Source organism: Pelecanus crispus, chromosome 9 (assembly GCF_030463565.1).
Source record: "Pelecanus crispus isolate bPelCri1 chromosome 9, bPelCri1.pri, whole genome shotgun sequence".
NCBI lineage: Eukaryota > Metazoa > Chordata > Aves > Pelecaniformes > Pelecanidae > Pelecanus > Pelecanus crispus.
Genome location: NC_134651.1, coordinates 33,733,002 through 33,756,146, shown reverse-complemented (window position 1 = coordinate 33,756,146; position 23,145 = coordinate 33,733,002). Strand labels below are relative to the sequence as shown.

The window sequence follows — 23,145 nt, the reverse complement described above, 5'->3', positions numbered from 1 at the left end:
GCACACTCCTCATCATCTAATCATGAGACAGCACTCAACACTGCACAGAGGACTTGGGTGTTTTGGGGGTTTGGGGTTTTTTGTTTTAAACTGGGAAGCATTAAGAAAATTAATATTAGAGCACTTCATAGCTGCAATTTTACTTGTTGTTTTGGTTTTGTCGTGGTTTAGCCCCAGCCAGCAACTAAGCACCACGCAGCCGCTCGCTCACTCCCCCTGCCCCGATGGGATGGGGGAGAGAATCGGAGGAGTAAGAGTGAGAAACACTCCTGGGTTGAGATAAGAACAGTTTAATAATTGAAATAAAGTAAAATAGTAATGATAATAGTAACAGTATAATAATGATAATAATAATAATGATACACGAAGCAAGTGATGCACAATGCAATTGCTCACCACCCGCCGACCGATACCCAGATAGTTCCCGAGCAGCAATCGCTGCTCCCTGGCCACCCCCCACCCCCAGTTTCTATACTGAGCATGACGTCATATGGTATGGAATAGCCCTTTGGTCAGTTCGGCTCAACTATTCTGGCTGTGCCCCCTCCCAGTTTCTTGTGTGCCTGGCAGAGCATGGGAAGCTGAAAAAGTCCTTGACTAGCATAAGCAGTACTTAGCAACAACTAAAAACATCAGCATGTTATCAACATTCTTCTCCTACTAAATCCAAAACACAGCACTATGCCTGCTACTAGGAAGAAAATTAACTCTATCCCAGCCGAAACCAGGACAGGTTTTGAAGCTATAATAGCAGCTAGGTATGCAATGCTTTCCACCTATAGAGAAGAGCAAGCAGTCAAGCAGATGCCCACACTACATAATTGCTAATCAGACATTAGGTGCAGATCACAAGGTCCAGAGTCCTTTTCCCACCTGCAGCCTCCCCAGTTGCCCTTGCATGGTACAGATGGTCGCCTCACAAGAGACAATATTTCCCTGCCACCAGGATCCCTTCAAGAGCCATAAAAAGCTAAAGAGTCTGTCTGGACTCTGGACTAATGATCCTTCCTGGCTTTGATAAATCCCTCACTGTGATGAGAAAGCATACCTCCCTTTCACTTGGGATGGCCACTTTTACTTTTCAGCTGCCCAACTTCAAGGCCTGTGGGCCAGGGAGATGCAAGCATCCTCAGATGGTGTCCAACACTCACCTCTTTGTGAACAAAAAGCTTCAAAGAAGCATAAACAGACAGGAAACATGGAAAGCAGCACAAGATGGAAATCTGAAGAAATGCTTTTGTTTCCTCTCTCTTTGGAGAAAAGCTATTTATCCATGCCTCTATTTTCTGGCTTCTTATTGTGCAGTACCATCATCTGTCAGTTCACATTCCAGGTATTCAATACCTTGCAGTCACTTCTAATAAAGTAAGAGAGAAGCATGTCAATCTCATTATCTATTTGCCCTTGAGAAGTACTCTGACCTGGAACATTCAGTTTATGACAACCAGAGCAGAGCCATGTTTCAAGGATAACTTCTGCCGGGGAAGGGCTGTCCCCACCTGTGGGTCCTGAGGATCTGTGACCATCTGCAGCCTTCCCCTAAGCACAGCCCTGAATCCTCCTCTGCTCAGGAAAGTGTGCTTCTAATTTAGCAGCCAGCCACACAATTACACACCCACCTGCTTAACTCAACCTGCCTCTACCCACCTCCACCAAAATAACAATGCACAAAAACCACTATAAGTAACAAAAAAAGACACAAGTCCTAACTAACACTCCAACATGCTCAGCATGGCCTGGGACTCCCTTTGCTAGGTGAAACAAGCCCAGAGGGAAAGCAAGGTCCAGTCTCAAGGAGCTGTGCTACCCCACTGGGCAAAACTGGCTGTAATAGTGCATAAAAGGAAACAGGGACATTTGCCAAGGTGGGTTTAGAGCCCACAAATCCTTTCTCCCTGTCCAGCACCTTCTCATTTGAAGGAAACTGCTTCTTCAGCTCCTCAAGAGCCCAGATAGCCAGACAGAAAATAGAAGAACTTCAAACTATTTTAGACTGTTCAAACTGAGATCTCACACACCCTCTTCCCTTCCAGTTACTCACCACTCATTTTCTCTGCCTCAAAAAAAAATTAATTGCTTGCCTTCCTCCATTACTGCTCCCATACACCAGCCAGGTAACTAGTTAACACCTTGCATTAATGAAAACAGGTAAAGTCCCTTTGCCCTGTCCAATTTTTTTATCTGATTTAATTTCAGAAGGTACCTTTAGCTTTTCTGAGCCAGCAAGCATCCATCCATCATTGGAGCATAAAAGAAACTGCAAAGATCAGCTCCATTAAAATCTATAGAGGCTTTGCTCTTAGGATGACTCATGCACAATGCTAACAGCAATGAGCCTTTAGTCCATCACCACCCATACTGTATAACCATGCAAAGAGGCTTACTTGTTTTCCTTGTGACAACTATCAAGACGAAGCTTGTCGCTCTTAAAGTACCCACTTCCCCAACTTCTGTTGCTGCTCGGCTTTGCTTTCTAGCACAGAAGTGCCAGAAGTTCCATGTCATAAAAGCAGAGAAATCTGCATTTCCCTGCTCCTAGCGCCTTTATTCCCTAGGTGTCTAGATCTAAAGCTTATAAACAAAGCACTGAGCATACTGTCTAAAGTGATCCTGGCAAGGCCATCCAAAAGTTTCTATTTCATTTTAAATTTCCTTTTCAAATTATTATATTCTATGGTTATTTGCAGGTGGGAAGATTGAGGTGTTTTGGGGAGTACACAAGAGCCAGTCACATAGGACCCAATAATTCAGACTTCCTAGTCTAAGGGCTTTTGAGTGCACAGGAACATGCACGTGGAGAAAAAATGCAAGAGACTATGTGCATCTAGGTATATTTGAAAGCTTTAGGAATCCCAACCCTCAACCAGACATCCACTTCTCGAATACTTTTCATAGAATCATAGAATCATTTAGGTTGGAGAAGGCCTTTAAGATCATCCAGTCCAACCATTAACCTACCACTACCAAGTCCACCAATAAAACAATTAAGGGTGGAGTGATAATTAATTTCATGTTCCTGGCTTGGTGGCTGGATTATTTTTTAATGAAGTAAAACTAGGAATCATTAAGATTGGAAAGGACCTCCAAGATCATCAGTCCAACCATCAACCCGACACCACCATGCCTACTAAACCGTGTCCCCAAGTGCCACGTCTACGCGGTTTTTGAACACTTCCAGGGATGGTGACTCCACCGCCTCTCTGGGCAGCCTGTTCCAATGCTTGACTACCCTTTCCAGGAAGAAATTTTTCCTAATAGCCAATCTAAACCTCCCCTGGCGCAGCTTGAGCCCATTTCCTCTCGTCCTGTCACTAACTACTTGGGAGAAGAGACCAACACCCACTTCACTACCACCTCCTTTCAGGGAGTTGTAGAGAGTGATAAGGTCTCCCCTCAGCCTCCTCTTCTCCAGGCTAAACAACCCCAGCTCCCTCAGCCGCTCCTCGTAAGACCTGTGCTCCAGACCCTTCACCAGCTTCGTTGCCCTTCTCTGGACACGCTCCACCACCTCAATGTCCTTGTTCTAGTGAGGGGCCCAAAACTGGACACAGTATTCCAGGTGGGGCCTCACCAGCGCCGAGTACAGGGGCACAATCGCCTCCCTGCTCCTGCTGGCCACACTATTCCTGATACAAGCCAGGATGCTGTTGGCCGCCTTGGCCACCTGGGCACACTGCCGGCTCATGTTCAGCCCGCTGTCAGCCAACACCCCCAGGACCTTTTCGGCTAGGCAGCTTTCCAGCCCCTCTTCCCCAAGCCTGTAGCGTTGCATGGGGTTGTTGTGACTCAGGTGCAGGACCCGGCACTTGGCCTTGTTGAACCTCATACAGCTGGCCTCGGCCCATCGGTCCAGCCTGTCCAGGTCCCTCCCTCGGCAGGGCCATCCTACCCTCCAGCAGATCGACACTCCCACCCAGCTTGGTGTCGTCTGCAAACTTACTGAGGGCGCACTCAATCCCCTCATCCAGATCGTTGATAAGGATATTAAACAAGACCGGCCCAAAAACAGAGCCCTGGGGAACACCGCTCGTGACTGGCTGCCAACTGGACTTAACTCCATTCACCACAACTCTCTGGGCTCGGCCACCCAACCAGTTTCTTACCCAGCGAAGAGTACACCTGCCTAAACCATGAGCAGCCAGCTTCCCTAGGAGAATCCTGTGGGAGATGTTGTCAAGGGCTTTACTAAAGTCCAGGTAGATGACATCCACAGCCTTTCCCTCATCCACTAGGCAGGTCACCAGGTCATAGAAGGAGATCAGCTTGGTCAAGCAGGACCTGCCTTTCATGAACCCATGTTGGCTGGGCCTGCTGCCCTGGTTGACCTGCACATGCCTGTTGAGCCTACTCAAGATGAACTGCTCCATAATCTTCCCTGGTACCGAGGTCAGGCTGACAGGCCTGTAGTTCCCCTGATCCTCCTTCCAGACCTTCTTGTAAATGGTTGTCACATTGGCAAGCCTCCAGTCATCTGGGACACCCCCTGTTAACCAGGACTGCTGATAGATTCTGTAGAGTGGCTTGGTAAGCTCCTCCGCCAGCTCCCTCAGTATTCTCAGGTGGATCCCATCCGGCCCTGTAGACTTGTGAGTGTCCAGGTGGCATAACAGGTCATTAACTGCTTCCTCCTGGATTATGGGGGCTTCATTCTGCTCTCCGTCCCTGTCTTCCAGCTCAGGGGACTGAACACCCTGGGGATAACTGTTCTGACTATTAAAGACAGAGGCAATGAAGGCATTAAGTACCTCAGCCTTTTCGTCATCCTTGGTGGCAATGTTCCCCCCTGCATCCAGTAAAGGATGGAGATTCTTCTTGGCTCTCTTTTTGTTGTTAATGTATTTGTAAAAACATTTTTTATTATCTCTTACACCAGTGGCCAGATTGAGTTCTAGCTGGGCTTTTGCCTTTCTAATTTCCTCTCTGCATGACCTAATGAGATCCCTGTACTCTTCTTGAGTTGCATGCCCCTTCTTCTAGAGGTGGTAAACTCTCCTTTTTTCCCTGAGTCCCAGCAAAATCTCCATGTTCAGCCAGTCCAGTCGTCTTCGCCACCAGTTTGTCTTATGGCACACAGGGACAGCCTGCTCCTGCACCTTTAAGACTTCCTTCTTGAAGAATGCATAGCCTTCCTGGACCCCTTTGCCCATCAGAACTGCCTCCCAAGGGACTTTCCCAACCAGTGTCCTGAACAGGCCAAAGTCTGCCCTCCAGAAGTCCATGGTAGTGGTTTTTCTGGCCCCCCTCCTTACTTCGCCAAGAACTGAAAACTCATATCATGGTCACTAAGCCTAAGACAGCCTCCAACCACAATGTCTCCCACAAGTCCTTCTTTGTTTGTAAACAACAGGTCAAGTGAGACACCAGCCTGGCAGGCTCACTTACCAGCTGTGTCAGGAAGTTATCTTCCACACACTCCAGGAACCTCCTAGACTGTTTCCTCTCTGCTGTGTTGTATTTCCAGCAGATGTCCAGCAAGCTGAAGTTCCCCATGAGAACAAGGGCTAGTGATTGTGGTCACATCTCACCCCACACCCTGTCTAGGAGGTACATCCACCTCGAATTGAAAGATCAGATGTTCATAGCCTGCTGCACAGACCAGGCTGGATGGTTCCTATGCCTCCCCCTTTGACAGTCATCACTGCAACCAAGGCTACCACTGCTCCTCATACACTGCACCAAGAATAGCATCTCAGACTGCCCACATATTAAGATGATCTGGGTAACTAGCAAAGCTAACATCAAGTATGAACTGGTCTTTATTGCGCTACTAAATGAGTTACCTTCCAAGTTATTAGCATCACCAGGAGCTAGGAGCACATTTCTCAGTCATCCAGACAATCAAGAAAATTCTAGTGTTTGTAATTTGTTCCCGACGGCCTGAGACACCAGTAACAGCACAGAGACTTTGTGCACATCACTTGGCAGCTCCGGGTCTGGCACACACTGTCTCTGCCAGTCCCACCCAGAGATGCAGGCAGTTGATCCAATTGGCTCAAGAAGCTATCAGGACTCTTTGAGAGTGTTTAATCCAGGCTGATTGAAAGCAAAAAAAAATTAACTCTGCTCATAAAGGACAGAGCATGATCCTTTCAGTGTTCCATTTATTTATACCAGTCTTTAGTAACTCTTGGTGTTGGACAAATACTGCATACGGTTGTGGTCACTGCCTCCAAGAGGATACGATAGAACTAGGAGCAACAGCATAGGTCAGTGGTGCACAGAAAAACTCTCAGGTCAAGGGAGGTTGGGCAGCATAAATCTCTGACTGGGGAAATGCTGGAGATTCATAAAACCATAAGCATGCAGAAAAAGGAATTACTGATCTCCAGACCTTACTATACAAAATCTAGAAGGCACCAATGGATATCTCAGGTAGCTAGTGATGAAAAAACAGATAAGCAGCACTTTTTATGGTATATAATTAAACCATGAGACCCATTACCCAAGATATGATGAAGCCAAAAATATAAACAGGCTCCCAAACACAACCAAGGAGAACTATACCCTTGGACCACACAGTTTAAAAGCCATCAGACCCATATTTTTTTCTCAAAAATCCCTAGACATCTGAATTTTGGGGATCAGGAAGATAAGGATCAGTTTATCCATGCCTTGTTCTCCATTATTGCCCTTAGCAGCCACCCTATTACACCAGCTCCAGCTAGAGAAGATGTTTGTAGTTTAACCCAGTATAGCAGTTCTTCGGACTATTGCATCCAAAGCCCAGGACACCAGGAGAAATCTTCCCATGAACTCCAATGGGAACAGGTCTGAACCCTCAAGGCCCTGAATCCAGGCTCATAGCTCCATCCACTGCCATCTGACAGGTGTGGATGTAGGGAGTACTTGTTCCCAAGACAACTGTGGATATCTGAGGATTTCACCCCAAGACAGGTTGCAGCAATAGAGTAAAAAATCCCTTTGCTCCTCCCTTAGGAAAAGTGCATTAAGATCATATAGTCCCAGGCCAGTTGAGAAATGGCATTTTTGTGCAATTTAGAGCTGCTAATGGGTTATGTCATCACTCAAGTGAATGCAGTCCCATAAAAATGTGAAAATAAAATGAGCATGAGCTATAAAATATACATGTCTCTCTCCACAATAGCAACAGGCACATCACAGCAGGGCAGCTTTCCTCGATACTCATCTACAACTGGAGGAGTTTACAAGAAATAACTAAAAAAATTACAGAGGAAACAAAATCTTTCAAGGAGCAGCACTCTATTATTTTCCCATGCCTTTATTAACAGCAAATCAGCATGCTTCCTTGAAAGTAAATGAGAAACAAGACACCACAGCACTGCTGTAGAAACTGAGGGACTGTTTTCTGGAACAAACCAAGCCATTTTGGGGCCACTATCTGTTAGATTCCAGTTTAGCTCAATAGGATATTGATCCTGGCTGCATATAACACGACCCTGATTTATTTTCTGATTAACAAGTTCTACTGTCTGATTTTGACAAACAAAATATGCATCACTGCAGGCAAATTAAAAAATACATATTTATCAATAATCCCAGTGTGCAGGTATTGAGTAGCAAAAAAGGGGGTTGGAAAAAACAGGTGGAAAGGGTTACCACACAATCACTGTAATATTTACATAAGGGTAAGTTCAATAAATGCAGAGCCTTCCCCCACAGCCTCCTCCAAAATACACCCAGACACTGGCTGGCCTTCTTCCTATGGAAACAGCTAACAAGAGCAAAGCTGCTCTTTGCTTTTATGGGGTTTAGCTAAAAGCTGAAAATGAGATCAGGTTTTCTGACATTCACCATTTACCTTAAAAATACGCACTCAACAGGATTAGCAGGTATACAACTCTGCATGTGGTATCATGAAATGCATTTTCATGATCTTTCATGCTTACACAGAAAAAAGAGAAATTAAAATCCTTTTATAACATCGAAGATCAATGTGAAACTGAGCTTAGGAACTGAACGCTGATCACTGCCTGGGAAACATGAAGGAACATTTTGAAGTAGAAACCTTGCACATATGGAAAAGAAAGCTTTTCATAGAGTAGTAAAATGGTATTTCGAAAATGAATGTCCTACCTATCTATATTTATAAGAACATATTAAGTACAAGTTTAGAACTGTCTTTTTTTTATTATTCTCTGATAAATTATGGAACCTGCTTAATCATCTTTTGAAACACACAGATCTGAGACTACCTTCCACAGAAACAAAAATTAAGGTCCCACTTGTGTCACCACCTCACAGCCCCTCCCTGGAGAAACAGGTGGGTTTGCCAGTAGTAAATGTTCTTCCTCAGCACCTGCCTTTAAAGTCTCAATGCAGAAGTGCCAGGATGATGTCTGTCTTCAATAAAGGCCTTGCTCAGACTTTCCCTTGTTAGCCAAGCTGGAGCAGGCAATGGGCAGATGAAAGGGTTTCTGGCCAGTGAAGGAAGCCCAAGGAAGAGGAACTCCTGCTTGCTAGCACAGACCCATGGCAACACAGGAGAGAGCTAAGAACATAATAAGGATCTAGCAAAATCAGAGCAAAACACAACAGGCTACAGACAAAACACTAATTCAATCCCCTGTATGATGCTGCAGATCTTGCAACATTATTTCTCTACTGTAGGTTCCTCCATTCCTGGGTCTGGAAATACAGCCCCAGATTCAGGAAAGCATTTATCTAACCAAGCACACGAGTAACCCTGTTATTTTTCAGTAGGGCCTCCCAGACACGAAAAAATGGGCACGAGCTCAAGCACCTTGCCAAATCCAGCCCTCAAATTACAGGATTAAAGGTCTGTAGATTTCCTCAGTGGAGATGACTCTTGGACTTAAAGTCGACCAGTTTACACTTTGCCTTCCCTGCATTGCCTGCCTGGTGGGAAGTCCATGTACAAGACAATTTCAATACAGCCCAGCTAGTATCACCATTGGAAACCAGCAGCTTTGACGTTAACAGGATTGTACTTCAAAAGAATATGCATGTTTGCAGATGGCAACAGGGTTCCTTATTACAGCTGTCTAATCAAGCCGATATTCTGCAATTATGCTCAGAGATCAAACAGCACTGGAAACAGCACTCACAATAAAACCAGCACCAGTAAGATGCTGGTGTCACGTCTAGAGCATCGCACATTCAGTTGTGATTCCACAAGCACGGCACACACATGCAACGTTTCAGATACTGTTGCAAAACTTAGAATATCTCAGTCACAGCTAGACAGTTTTAAAAAAAAAAATCTGTTTTGATTCTTGGCCTATGCCTATGAAAAAAACAAATCTAAAACATGACTAAACAAATAGCAATATGGCTGTAATTCAGGAAGGCTTTTATGTATAACCTTAACTTTAAGTACCAAACCACTAGAGTCAGCTGAATTCAAATGTGTACTTGAATGTTTTGCTGAAGGATAAATTAAAGCACATGCCAAAGTCCTTTCCAGAATCAGGGCCTTGATTTTTTTTTTTTTTTTTTTTTTTTAAACGCACAAAAGGGCATAGTGCTAACTAGGAATCAGAACATACCATCGGTGCGAATAATTGTAGCATCTGTGCCAATTCTCTTTTCATCCTGGTACCCCCTATGCTTCCAAGTATGTAAATCTGATTCTCCTTGTGGCTCCACTGAAGTTTCTATTGATTAAATACCCAGCCCCAGCAGCGGGAGAATCAAGCTCTGCATATTTATTTTCTTCCTCTCAATACATAAAGAATTCCCTTTGGCTTCTCAATTGCCGTATCACATGGTACACTGAATGCAAATAGAATTACAGTGATAATGTATCTAATGAATACATTTGTATATGTATGCAAGCATATTCCTAACAGCATCCTACTCTACACCACTAACCAGACCAAAGAATATATATGTTTGTCACACACAGTAGTAGAGAAGGTGTGTGAAATGAGTGCATATTAATAACAAGAGCCAGACTGCAGTCTTCTGGGGGAAAAACTAGCTGAAATCCTTCCAAGATGAAGGCTGAAAGATTAGGACTTTACACAGACCTTTGGAGCTTTAAAGAACGATTTGTAGACTATAAGTGTTACTTAATGTTTCTGTTTTCATTATCCACTAGCAGTATAGTACATTTATATAAATAGATATAGAAACTGTTGCCACGTATAACATAAAAATATTGTAAGTATTTCCAATAAATAAATTAGCGATACCATTTCAAACCAGGGAACAAAATGCACAGGTAACATTTTCAGCTCTGTCCTTTATAAGACATGCACCCTCTTTGAATTATTTTTGGAAAAGTTATTTTATAGCAGACCAAATTCATTCCTGCAGAAACTTCACTGATTTCAGAGTTCTAATAGCTTTAAAATGGGATGCATTTAATTTGTTAGCTCACTCCACATTGATTTTTAAAGTCATGCTGCAATGTCAGAAGATAGATTGATTTAAATCAGGTTCAAGTACCTAGTGGCAATTAGAACCTGCAAAGTCCGAGAAATGTCAGTAAGCATCTAGATAAGATACATGCCAGCATATACACAAATAAATATCCTCAAAACCTCTTTTCAGGTGTTTGAAACAACACTTTGAAAGTGACTCATTCAGCACAATAGTCATTATTTAAAGACAGCAAGGTCAGAAATGCAGGTTTTAGTACCATTTCGCTAAAATCACTCCCACCCAAACCCACAGTTAAAAAGCAACACAAATCAAAGCAAGGGTCCCCCTTAAACTTAGGGCAAGAGGAGGTCACTTACCCTGTGAGGACCACAACAAAATCCATCACATTCCAACCATTTCGGAGGTAAGAGCCTTTATGAAAAACAAACCCCAAAGCGATGATTTTTATACCAGCTTCAAAACAAAATATTCCAATAAAGTACGGCTCAGTATCATCCTGAAAAAGAATAAAAATCAAAGGTGTTAAGGAGATACACATACTTCTCCACTGATAGCAAGAGTCATATAAAGTAGGTGCACCAAATTCATGCCCTTTTCAGCTCTCTGAACAGAGTTGAAACCAAGAGTCTTAAGTTTACTGGAATTAAACACAGAGAAGAATTTCATTATTATTTCTCTGAAGGAAAATTCTTTTTTTCAGATTGGCAATTCTATTTGCCTTTATTCTGATTGTTTCACCCCACACTTTCCACCTTTACTCAATATTCTGGAGGGAATTTTAATACTGAAATTTTGCTCTAAGGGTATATTCAAACTTGAGATCACATATATCTGTAGTTATTGACACGGAAGAAAACATGTGTTTTACAGTTCATCCAGGAAACAGAAACAAGAAGCTATCTTGTGGAGTAAGAGTCAGCACAGCAAGCTTGCAAACACTGGCAGGAAATTATTTATTTATCATTTATTCCATCAGTTCTTCCTTCACCCTTTCTCCTCCATTTTCTCAGTTTCCACAGCTGCAGTCTCATTTATTTTCCTTTCACTGTGTATCTGATTCAGGGAGAAATCCCCACTCCTGTCCATTAACAGCAGCAGTAAGGTTTGTGTCTCAGGCCCATGGTGCAGACTAAAGCATACCATGGGATCACAGCTTCATGGCCTAGCACACTAGAGAGAAAAATCAAGCTTAGTCTCCACAGTTTTACTAAACCATCTTTTTCATCTGTGGCACTAGATCTCTCAGTATTTGTCCTGGTTTCGGCTGGGATAGAGTTAATTTTCTTCCTAGTAGCAGGCATAATGCTGTGTTTTGGATTTAGGAGAAGAATGTTGATAACATGCTGATGTTTTTAGCTGTTGCTAAGTACTGCTTATGCTAGTCAAGGACTTTTCAGCTTCCCATGCTCTGCCAGGTACACAAGAAATGGGGAGGGGGCACAGCCAGAATAGTTGATCCAAACTGACCAAAGGGCTATTCCATACCATGTGACGTCATGCTCAGTATATAAATGGGGGGGGGGGGGTTGGCCGGGGAGCAACAATCGCTGCTCGGGAACTGTCTGGGTATCTATCGGTCGGCAGGTGATGAGCAATTGCATTGTGCATCACTTGCTTTGTATATTATTATTGTTATTATAATTATTATTTTGTTATTATTATCATTACTATTTTACTTTATTTCAATTATTAAACTGTTCTTATCTCAACCCAGGAGTGTTTCTCACTCTTACTCCTCCGATTCTCTCCCCCATCCCATTGGGGTAGGGGGAGTGAGTGAGCGGCTGCATGGTGCTTAGTTGCTGGCTGGGGCTAAACCACGACAGTATCATACTTTATTGATAAGAGTTTCAACACAAACTCAATGCCAAATGGAAGTATTCACATTTGGAATGAAAATGTGGGCAAGAAATGGGAACAAAGAAAGAGGTGAAAGCAATGAACATCAACTTCAAGAACATGTTAGCTACCTTTGGCACCTATAACCAATTTCCAAATGTGCCTTAGATCCCTGATTTCAGCTGAAGTCAATGAAAGTAAAACAGCCCTACCCACAAGAAAGCAAACTCCCAAATTAAGAAATTAAGAATTCTCTGTTCCAGTGGCTTCATCATTTCTGATCATGAGATCCAAAGAGTTGAGCTGCTGTTTGATGCACAGTTGTTTACATTTTGCAATTCTATTAGTGACAAAACTTGATTTCAGCTCTTTTATATAGAAAGAACATGAATGTCAAGTCTTGTGGCCACAGAACAAAGAAAGGAGCAGTTTTGATACAAGAATTTATTTTACGAGCATGGCAACTCTTGCTCAACTCTGACAACACTGGCACACAGACCCATGCTTTAGGAATTGTACTTGTTACAGAAAGCCAAATTTTTCACACCTAAAAGATCAATATAATAGCATACCCCTCCCAAAGAGGTTTATGCACTTAACACATCAATGTATACCCAACTCAGCAAGTCAACCACAAAGCACTAACCACTGAAGATGCCTCCAAGCTGTTGGAAATTACCACTTCTGGACAGGCTTTTCCATCAGTGGCTGAATTAAAGTTTTCTTTCCTACAAAGCAGCACCCCACATCCCTACACACCTCAGTGACACCAGCTCCTCCATATACTTCATCTTCCACCCTATGTCACCTCTACTGCCCTCCACCTTTCCTAACCTCACAGCCCCAGCAACTCCACTCCCATTCCCCTACAGCCAGGCAAGATGACCAGTCACTTCAGATCACACACACACATACTGACTGGCCAGACAGCAAATCCGAGCAGGTGACTGCTGAGCTCACACTGTAGGCCTTTTGCTGAAATGGAGGGGGAAAAAAAAAACCCAAAACCTCAAAACTGGCTTCTCCTCCAGCCAAGGAGCTGTTTCCACAAACATCAGCACCTCCAAGCCCTCTGCCCATCCACAGAGCCTTACTGATGCTCCTCAGAGGATACAGAATCTATCACTAACAGACTGAGAAACTCCAGCTATGCATCTCAGTGCTATTTACCCACAGAGAAACAGGAATGAGGCAAGGCCATCGGACCTTTTATGACCTTCAACAGGAAACCTACAATAAGAGTCTTCTTCCAGCAGTTTCTCCACAGCAAAAGCTAGAGGCATCCCAGGACTCCAACCCAGTACAGAAAAGAGGAGAGAAGGGGTCAGAAATCATCATATGTGATTGCAGAAGAAGTTGCCTTACCGCTCCTCTACTTTCCCTTATGCACACAGGAGCACTCCAGCAGCCTAGTTTGCCTGCTCTTCACCCCACAACGCCTTCTAGTTCAACAAGTATACAAAATCATTGCAAACAAAGGCCTCCTAGCCCATCCTACATTTCCATCCAGAAACTACTAGCATGCCTCTAAAAATAGTTCTTCTAACACACATACAAAAAAAAATACCTTTACCCGCATACACTCCCCCTCATTACTCCCTCACTTCCTGGAAGACTTATATCTACTCTGCTACTAGTCATTTGCTCAATCTAGGTCAGGTGCCTTGCGATTACAGCTCCCAGCTTTAAAAAGCCAGGTTTCACGTACTCAAGTGTTTGATAGAATATGCTCTTCCCAAAGCTAAGACTACGCAGAGCTCTTAGGAAGTGGGTCAAAGAATTTCTTGTCAGCTTCTAGGGAAGCAGGAAGGCTCACAGATGGGCTAGGGTATTTATTACAAAGAAAAACTGTCATCTGTAGGGTTGGCAGTGAGTAGCTGGGGAAATCATAGAATAGAATCATAGAATCATTTAGGTTGGAAAAGACCTTTAAGATCATCCAGTCCAACCATTAACCTACCACTACCAAGTCCACCAATAAAACAATTAAGGGTGGAGTGATAATTAATTTCATGTTCCTGGCTTGGTGGCTGGATTATTTTTTAATGAAGTAAAACTAGGAATCATTAAGGTTGGAAAGGACCTCTATGATCATCAGTCCAACCATCAACCCGACACCACCATGCCTACTAAACCGTGTCCCCAAGTGCCACGTCTACGCGGTTTTTGAACACTTCCAGGGATGGTGACTCCACCGCCTCTCTGGGCAGCCTGTTCCAATGCTTGACTACCCTTTCCAGGAAGAAATTTTTCCTAATAGCCAATCTAAACCTCCCCTGGCGCAGCTTGAGCCCATTTCCTCTCGTCCTATCACTAACTACTTGGGAGAAGAGACCAACACCCACTTCACTACCACCTCCTTTCAGGGAGTTGTAGAGAGTGATAAGGTCTCCCCTCAGCCTCCTCTTCTCCAGGCTAAACAACCCCAGCTCCCTCAGCCGCTCCTCGTAAGACCTGTGCTCCAGACCCTTCACCAGCTTCGTTGCCCTTCTCTGGACACGCTCCACCACCTCAATGTCCTTGTTCTAGTGAGGGGCCCAAAACTGGACACAGTATTCCAGGTGGGGCCTCACCAGCGCCGAGTACAGGGGCACAATCGCCTCCCTGCTCCTGCTGGCCACACTATTCCTGATACAAGCCAGGATGCTGTTGGCCGCCTTGGCCACCTGGGCACACTGCCGGCTCATGTTCAGCCCGCTGTCAGCCAACACCCCCAGGACCTTTTCGGCTAGGCAGCTTTCCAGCCCCTCTTCCCCAAGCCTGTAGCGTTGCATGGGGTTGTTGTGACTCAGGTGCAGGACCCGGCACTTGGCCTTGTTGAACCTCATACAGCTGGCCTCGGCCCATCGGTCCAGCCTGTCCAGGTCCCTCCCTCGGCAGGGCCATCCTACCCTCCAGCAGATCGACACTCCCACCCAGCTTGGTGTCGTCTGCAAACTTACTGAGGGCGCACTCAATCCCCTCATCCAGATCGTTGATAAGGATATTAAACAAGACCGGCCCAAAAACAGAGCCCTGGGGAACACCGCTCGTGACTGGCTGCCAACTGGACTTAACTCCATTCACCACAACTCTCTGGGCTCGGCCACCCAACCAGTTTCTTACCCAGCGAAGAGTACACCTGCCTAAACCATGAGCAGCCAGCTTCCCTAGGAGAATCCTGTGGGAGATGTTGTCAAGGGCTTTACTAAAGTCCAGGTAGATGACATCCACAGCCTTTCCCTCATCCACTAGGCAGGTCACCAGGTCATAGAAGAAGATCAGGTTGGTCAAGCAGGACCTGCCTTTCATGAACCCATGTTGGCTGGGCCTGCTGCCCTGGTTGACCTGCACATGCCTGTTGAGCCTACTCAAGATGAACTGCTCCATAATCTTCCCTGGTACCGAGGTCAGGCTGACAGGCCTGTAGTCCCCCTATAAGGGGGGACAGAAAGAGCCTGTCTAAATTTACACTAATTTAGCCTAAGAAACAGGGCAGTAACAATGGGATGAAAAATAAAATTTATGCCCCATTAGGTATTGGGGCCTGCTGCTGAAACAAAAACATTTGCATGACTGTGCATGATGTAAGGATCCGGAGGGCAAGGACATGGGTGACATGCCCTGTGCAGCACTGAAATGGCACTGCTGTTGGCTCAGAAATCCTGCTGCCAGGGCATCCTGCAGCCCCCTTCAGACAGGAGGCTGCATTGCTGCTCAGGTTCAAGAGTGGGAAAATAGGTGATAATGAGTATCAGTGTGCATGCTTGGAAGGAGGGTGGAGAATTTGGGCAGCAGCCAGAGCTGTGCCAGCAGGTTGTTTGCTGCGGACACAGCAAAGCTTGAGACTGGGCCAAACACACATTTAATCAATATGTTTTAGATCAGAAACAACTTCTGAGTCTGGAAAGTCATTACTATTCCTAGTCCATGTCCTAGTGTCTCTTCCTGGCCTTTGGATGTGACAGCCTTGATAGGTTTGGGTGTGTAAGGCTTTGTTCATGCAAAGGTTAATATAACAGCTCACATATGACTGCACAAGTGCCTGTAGATAGGATAAAGAATTAAATCTATTAGTACAGTGCAAGAACTGTCGTGCTGAATATCTGAGAAAACAGTTATATTCTGCCCTCACATCAAAGCCACCCAGGGGAGCCGAACACTCAGAGTCCTACAGTGATGTGCAGATGATCATCCTACAGACCCGCTGCTGTCTTCAATCAGGGTGTGCCCCAGAGCAGGGCAGAAAATAGATTTCCTGCCCTGCAAGTTTGGATATTGTCTCTGTCAGACTGGGACAAACCCATGGTCTACTGAAGCTTCTCATGAAAAACTGAGAAATAACGAAGGAGACAGGGAGACAACAAGCGTGCCTCAGCCTGGACAGCCAAAAGCATCATGAGCAAGGCATCCACCTGCAAGGCCATTCAGAGCTCAGATGTGAACCTCACATTCCTACATTTGGAGCACTCACCACCGGGCTCTGGGCCAGTCAGTACAACTCCCTCAGCATCTTTTTAGTTGGCATCACTCCAGTGTGTACAAACAATGCAATATTTATTGGGACAGAGGGAGACTGACTCTACAACCTATTGGCTAAGGCACTCAGCTGGGATGGACAGTAGCAAGTCTGTAGCATCTCTGTTCCAGTGGATAATTACTGATGTGAAGTAAACACTTCCAGCAGCCAAAGCACGTGAGACCCCCAGCTCAGAGCAGGCAAGAGCCTAGGGGGTAGGTCATTCTCCTGCTAGTGGGAGAATTAGCTTATTTCTCTTGTCTGAAGAGCAAGGACTTGATGCCAGCGCTCCACTTCATCACTAAATCCTTTGACCACCAGACTGGTGTTTTTTCAGAGCCCTGGTTTTGACCAGAAGTTCCATCCTAGAGCCAAGGAATGCTTTTCTGTGCTACAAACTACATACAGAAAGAAAGATTACTTATAACTCAGCCATTCCAGTTCTTGAAATATTGTGTATACTGAGACATCACTTGCTCTTCGCATATGCTTAATTAACCCTGCTTGACAAGTAACGTGAGTGCAGAAAACAGTCAAGTGAGATTGCACCGCACGTTCATACCTTGGGTCTCTGGGGAGATAGATAGAGGAAAATCTTGATCAGAAGAGAAAAGTAATTAAAATGTTCAAATGGATTTCTCCCTCTTTTTCTCAGTTTTAACAAACAAACAATCTTAAGATTTTTGTCTTTGTATCTGTGGCACAAAGTATCCAGGCAACTCTGCCTGCATCTCCCAGTCATAAAAGGCTTGTGATGTGCCTCTCGTATCCTTAAGATCTGATTAACTCTTCAGTGATGAGCCCTCACTCCAATTTGGAGATTTTAATAAACCCAGGAGAAGGAAAGGTATATCCATAAATCATTAACCAAAAAAGGCCAATTTAATTCCTGCTAAAGACAGTAATAAAGCACCTACTGTTCTGCATGGATTTATAATTTGGCTCAACAAACCCATAAATGTATGGGAATGTTTGCCCACTCTGGTTTAGCATGGATTCAGAACGTTTTCAATGAAACAACTTACAGTTTGTGGAAGCAGTAGGAGCATTCTAAGGAGGATTCACTTTGAAAACCAGAAGACAGTTTTTTCTTATTCACAATGCTTAATCTTTCCAGCATATGTTGAAAACAGAAAATATTTAATGACTTGTAAAGATTCTCAGTGTTATTCTATAACAAACCCCTTTATGCTTCAGAGTTACAAATGTGCAGTATTTAAAATGGCTTCAGAATATCTGGATCAAAGACAATGCTGCACAACAGTGTTTGGGACAGAAATCAAGGGTTAAATCTGCTTTCATCACCAAAGCAGAACCAACAAGGTGGAGACTGTGCATTTAACTCATTCAGTTATCTTACACTATTCAGTGGGCCAGTGCCCCTCCTTGGAATGATTTGGGAAGGAACTGAAGGTGTGTGTGCAGTAGTGGGTGCTGTAAAATGGAATTAATAAAATGGGCAAAAGGACCAACAAAAAGCCTCTAGGATCCCCTTACAAATCTAGGGATATAGAGGAACATAGAAACAATGTGCTAGCCATACCTACTGCTGCTTAAAATAACATATAACCAAACAGTCACCAGGCCAGAACATCCACAAAACTAATTTTCCACTTCACTAGTCCGTATGTTCATAACTATGGAAGGCATTTCCCCAGCTCGATCATTACCCTGGGTCTAAACCTGTGCTTTGCTCACAAACCCAGGCTTGCCTTGCTAGCCAATCCCAAAACATTCAAAGACATGTTTAATGGCAGAAAGATCAACATACATGCATGTTGTTAATTTTTTCCTCATCTCTTCTTAAGTAGAACTAATTCAAACAGAAAGATTCTAAACAAACACAATGTAAGTGGGCAGCCAGTGTCAGCAGATACCTTTCCAAACAGGCAGTATCAACTAACTGACCCTGCAGCTCTTTCTAGATCTATCACTTCTACACTTTTTCCTCTTTCCGAAGAATGAGATTGTGAGAGGTGCCCACTGGTATGGACCAACCTTGGAAACTGTAGCAACCAGCGTTCAGAGGCTCTAGTTTTTGGCAGCAAGCCTAATATTGTCTTTGTTTGCATAATTTAGGATCTACATGTAAAACACATATGGATCCATATCCATATTCATCCTTTGAACAGGTACCAGGATTAATGCATTTAGGCATGAAAGATGTTCCAGATCGTTAACAGCAGGAGAAAAATCAAACCAAATATAACCCGTTTTTCCTACAGTGATAATAAATGGAAGAATGATTTTGAAGCTATTCTTATATTTTCTTTTGAAATAAGGTAATTGAGCTCATTACCATAAAGCCTGCAGGTAAATTATTTTCCTCTGTAAGTTGGTTTCTTTTTTTGGAAGGGAAGTGTAACCATCTAAACCCAAAGTTTTATTTGTAGGGTCCTTGATATATGCTGTAGCAGGAAGATAGTTGAAAGATATACGAACCTAAAAGGTTACTCTGTTCTACCACTTCCTTGGAAAATATCACAGAAGTTCATTTGATTCTACAGATAATTCTGAGCATTTGGCAGTCCCGTCCTGTCTTGCTTTATAGACAACCTAAGTTTGCTGCTCTCTGATCATACTGTAAGGTCCATCTCTTCTGCAATTGGGCAGGGCTGGCTAGAGTGATGAAGCATTCTTGTGAAGAAGAGATCGGGAGATTAGAGTTATACTTGTCACTGACTTATTTCTTCTGATTGTCAGGTCAATGCCCCTTTGTTTACATGTGGATCTTCAAAATAGATACAAGCACTCACAACACTGGCTGGCTGACTGCTTTTTGTATTAGACCAGAAACAAAAAAATATAAATAAATGAATACAACTCACCAATCTCTCTGACATAGGTGTCTTGTCTCCATCCGGCAAATGTTGTTCCAGAGCCAGCACAATACAGTTGGCTATGATTGTAGCTAAAATCATGTATTCAAATGGAGTGGGGACCAGAAGTTAAAGAAGACACTAGACAACACAAGGAGAACCTCATCCAAATCCCATTTCTACCTAAACAGTTACATAAATTGAGCATTCTAAGATCTCTCATTGGTTTTGAAGACATTTAGTCTCCTTGGTTTCCTCAGTTCTTTCTGGGGTGCCTTTGGAAGAAAAGTAGGAAATTTGCTCTCTTCTTTGAGAGAGTTGGTGACTTACACAGAATCTGAGCTGCCCAAGGAATTTGGGAGCAAGAAAGCAAAAGGTTCAAAGGAAACGAAAAGTTATTAATAATTATTATTTTAAAATTAGATTGATAAGCTAAACTGCCCCAAAATAGATTATACAGCTGAATGCCATCTGCTGAATCGTTCTTCAGAAATTCCCTGTCATTTTACTTGAGCGCATAGTGTAAATAAGCAATGGGCTAGAAAAGTTTGATTTAGCCTGTCTACGCAGGTCCAAAACATAAATTACTGCTAGATTGCAATGCCCGCTCCTGGGAGCATAAAATCAGCGGCGCCCTACGGGGATGTACAAGGGAAGAGATCTCGCGGGCAAGAAGGCAACCCCGACACTAGGTACCCCCTTGCCTCTCGCCGCTGTCTCTAGCCCTGAGCCGTGCCGAGCCCCTGCTTTCCCAGGGCGGAGCCGCATCGCGGGCGGCACCGGGGCCCCGGGGCGAGAGGCAGCGCCGCTCAGCACCGCGGGCAGCGCCGCTCAGCACCGCGGGCAGCGCCGCTCAGCACCGCGGGCAGCGCCCTGCCCCGCCCGCCCGGGCGGCACAGCCGGCTCCGCGCCCGGGCCTCGCCCCGCACCTCGCCCCGCAGCTCCGGCGTGGGGGAAAGGCTGGTGGCTTTGCTGAACCCACTGGCTCCGCAGCGCTGTGGGTCCCCTCCCCACACTTCACGACAAAGATGCAGACGAGTCGTCCGAGAGACAGGAGAGGGATAGACTGCGTCTAGCCTTGCAGGAAATGCAACGCTCTGATGGCCACCAGAGCTTTGGAGCTTGTTTATTCAGACTTGAATGCAGGGAAGGAGAAATGGATGAGGAAGTACACCAATCCCTGTGATTTTGTAATATGGACGGAAAGATCAATGCCTGTATGTGCTCAGGGGGAAGAGAAGTGCATTCACTCTACTGGTGTATTTTTTTCCTGTTAGCCCTTCAGGAAGTGAAAACTGGGGAAGCCTGAAGGGGAGCTGATCTCTGTGGCAATTGAAAGTGTTGCTAGGAGGCTGGCAGGAGGCCTTGCTGCTGTTAGCTGGGGATTAATAGGCATAAGATATCAAATGAAAAGAAAACAACCAGCTCCCTTGAGATCACCAGTGTAACGCACGCCTGTACACACGCACGCACACGCGCACACACACACTATACCTACTCCCTGGTAACCTCAAATAGTCTGCTTCCCTTTTCTCATGGTTTACAACACCACTGTGTGCATCATTATAAGCAAAGCCCCCTTCTGAGTAAGATCTCTGCAGCTCACTTGGCCTGGGAGCTGGTTCTGAGACAGAAAGCATCTGCCCCTTTCACGATACAGCAGATGATCCTTCTCTCCATTTACTGCCTCCCTCTGCCACAAAGCTTTGCTTTTTTATTTTTCTTTTTTTCTTTTTTTAGTACAGCCTAAGCTTAGGCTATGCACCTAATCAAAGTGACAAGATTCATGTTGATTCTAATGGATTCAGGAGGTGATGTACTAAAAGCTTAGCTGCAATGATTTTATTAATGGGATTCGCAAGGTACCTTGGCTATCAATGTCCCTACTATCAATGCAGCTGTAATGCTAAGGTGTCACCATTTTTATCCCATGTTTCTTCATCTATTCAGAGTGAGAAAGAAGAGTTGAAAGGCTCTGAGATGAAAATAAGAATCAGGATTCATTAGCATGAATCTCACAGAACCCTTTGAATTTGGCTTAAATAGTAGGAAATGTAAATCTATGCAACTGTACATCTCACACCTAAACACACACTGAAATGCATGTATGCCTTATAGATACACACACACACACCCTGGCATAGTCAAAAGCACACTCTGCTCTTCCCACAGAAGCAATTTCCTATGATACCCAGCTACACAGCCATACATTATGTCGGACACACGGATCCCAGTCACACACCCCCATTACACACACTGTATCATACACGCACGTCTACATTGGCACCAAACACTCATCCTTAGCTGACTGGGGGGGGTCTTTTCCCCCAGTCTCCCTGTCCCCCTCCCCACCATGCCCACACACTCTCCCTGAAAGGATATGGCCATTCTGTTATTCTCTTGGCGTATTTCCGTATAACATTATCTTCACTGAAGATGAAGAGGGATCTGTTGACTGTGAAGCAGTTCTGTTTGACAGGGATGGGGTTGTAGAGAGCCATAGTCCTGGCCCTCTGAGCCATCGACTGCTTATACATCCTTTGGCCGGCCTGGGGGCCACCTTGCCGGCTGCTCCCTCTTCCAGCCCCGGCCGGCCCTCCACCTCCATAGCGGGTTGGCAGATCATCCCCAAACCGAGCCATTCTCTCAGTGCACGGAGCCGGGCGCTACAATCCAAACTGGCAGCCGAGGCGAGAGGAAGACGCATCACAGCGCACAGCACTTCTCCCTCCGGGGGCTTCAGTTGCGGGATCGGGATTGATCGCAGCAAAATATATAGGTATATTTTTAAAAAAAAGAAGATATCCCTTTCCCTTCCTCCACCCCCTCCGCTTCCCCGCCGCTGTGGCTGCCCGGGGGCAGGAGGAAGGCGCCGGGGCTCCGCTCACCTCCCCGCACAGGTGCCGTCTCTCCGGCCCGACCTCATGGCCGGGGCGGCGGGGGGATGGCGGCGGGGCGGGCGGGCGGGCGCCGTCCCTTCCGCGGTGGCCGGCGGGGCGCTGGGCTGGGAAGGGGCTGCGCTGCTGCCGTGCCCGCCGCGGGAGCGCTCCGCCGTGCCCAGCCCAGCCCGGCCCGGCCCCGGCCCCGGCTCCGGCTCCGGCTCCGGCTCCGGCCCGGCCCCGCCGCATGTGATGCCCGGAGCCAATCGGCCGCCGCGGCTCCGCCCGCTCCAGTCACCGGCACCGGGAGGCGGGCGGGGACGGATGGAGGGAGGGAAGGAAGGATGGAGCCGGCCCGGCCCGGCCGCCGCCGCCCACCCCGATAAATACGGCGGAGCTGCGGCCACTCCCCGGGGCCGCGGGGAAGGAGGGACCGAGCCCCCCCACCCCACACCCGCGCAGAGCCCCGGGCCGGGGGGTGCCGCCGTCTGGAGCGGGGGAACGGGCGAGGCGGCCCCCGCGCCTGCGCGCCGCTGCCCAGATGTGCGCTGCCCAGCTGTGCATTGCCCAGCTGCTGCGCCCACGGGTGCCCCCAGCCGCGGCGGGCGGCTTCGGGGGCGCGGGCAGCGCTGGGCAGCGGAGCTCCCGTCTCCCACGGCCGTGCCGTCAGGAGCCGAAGGCCTGGGGCAATGCGGGGAGGCGGGGTGCGCAGTGTGAAATAGGGGCGCAAGGGGAGGGACTGGGGGTGCGGGGCAATGGGGGTGCTCATTCCAGACCCGGC

The 23,145-nt window shown here is 45.9% G+C and overlaps 1 protein-coding gene across 1 annotated transcript in view; it reads right to left on the bottom strand.

Moving 5' to 3' along the window:
- The window catches only part of CACNA1B (calcium voltage-gated channel subunit alpha1 B), a 310,510-nt gene extending 288,383 nt beyond the window's left edge, over positions 1-22,127 (bottom strand). Inside the window, exons 1-3 of the mRNA XM_075716221.1 lie at positions 21,868-22,127; positions 19,495-19,600; positions 10,686-10,825 (exon numbers count right to left, since the gene is read on the bottom strand). Coding sequence (XP_075572336.1) covers positions 10,686-10,825; positions 19,495-19,600; positions 21,868-22,127 — 506 coding nt within the window. The remainder of the gene's footprint in view (positions 1-10,685; positions 10,826-19,494; positions 19,601-21,867) is intronic.
- Between the last annotated feature and the right edge of the window lie 1,018 nt (positions 22,128-23,145).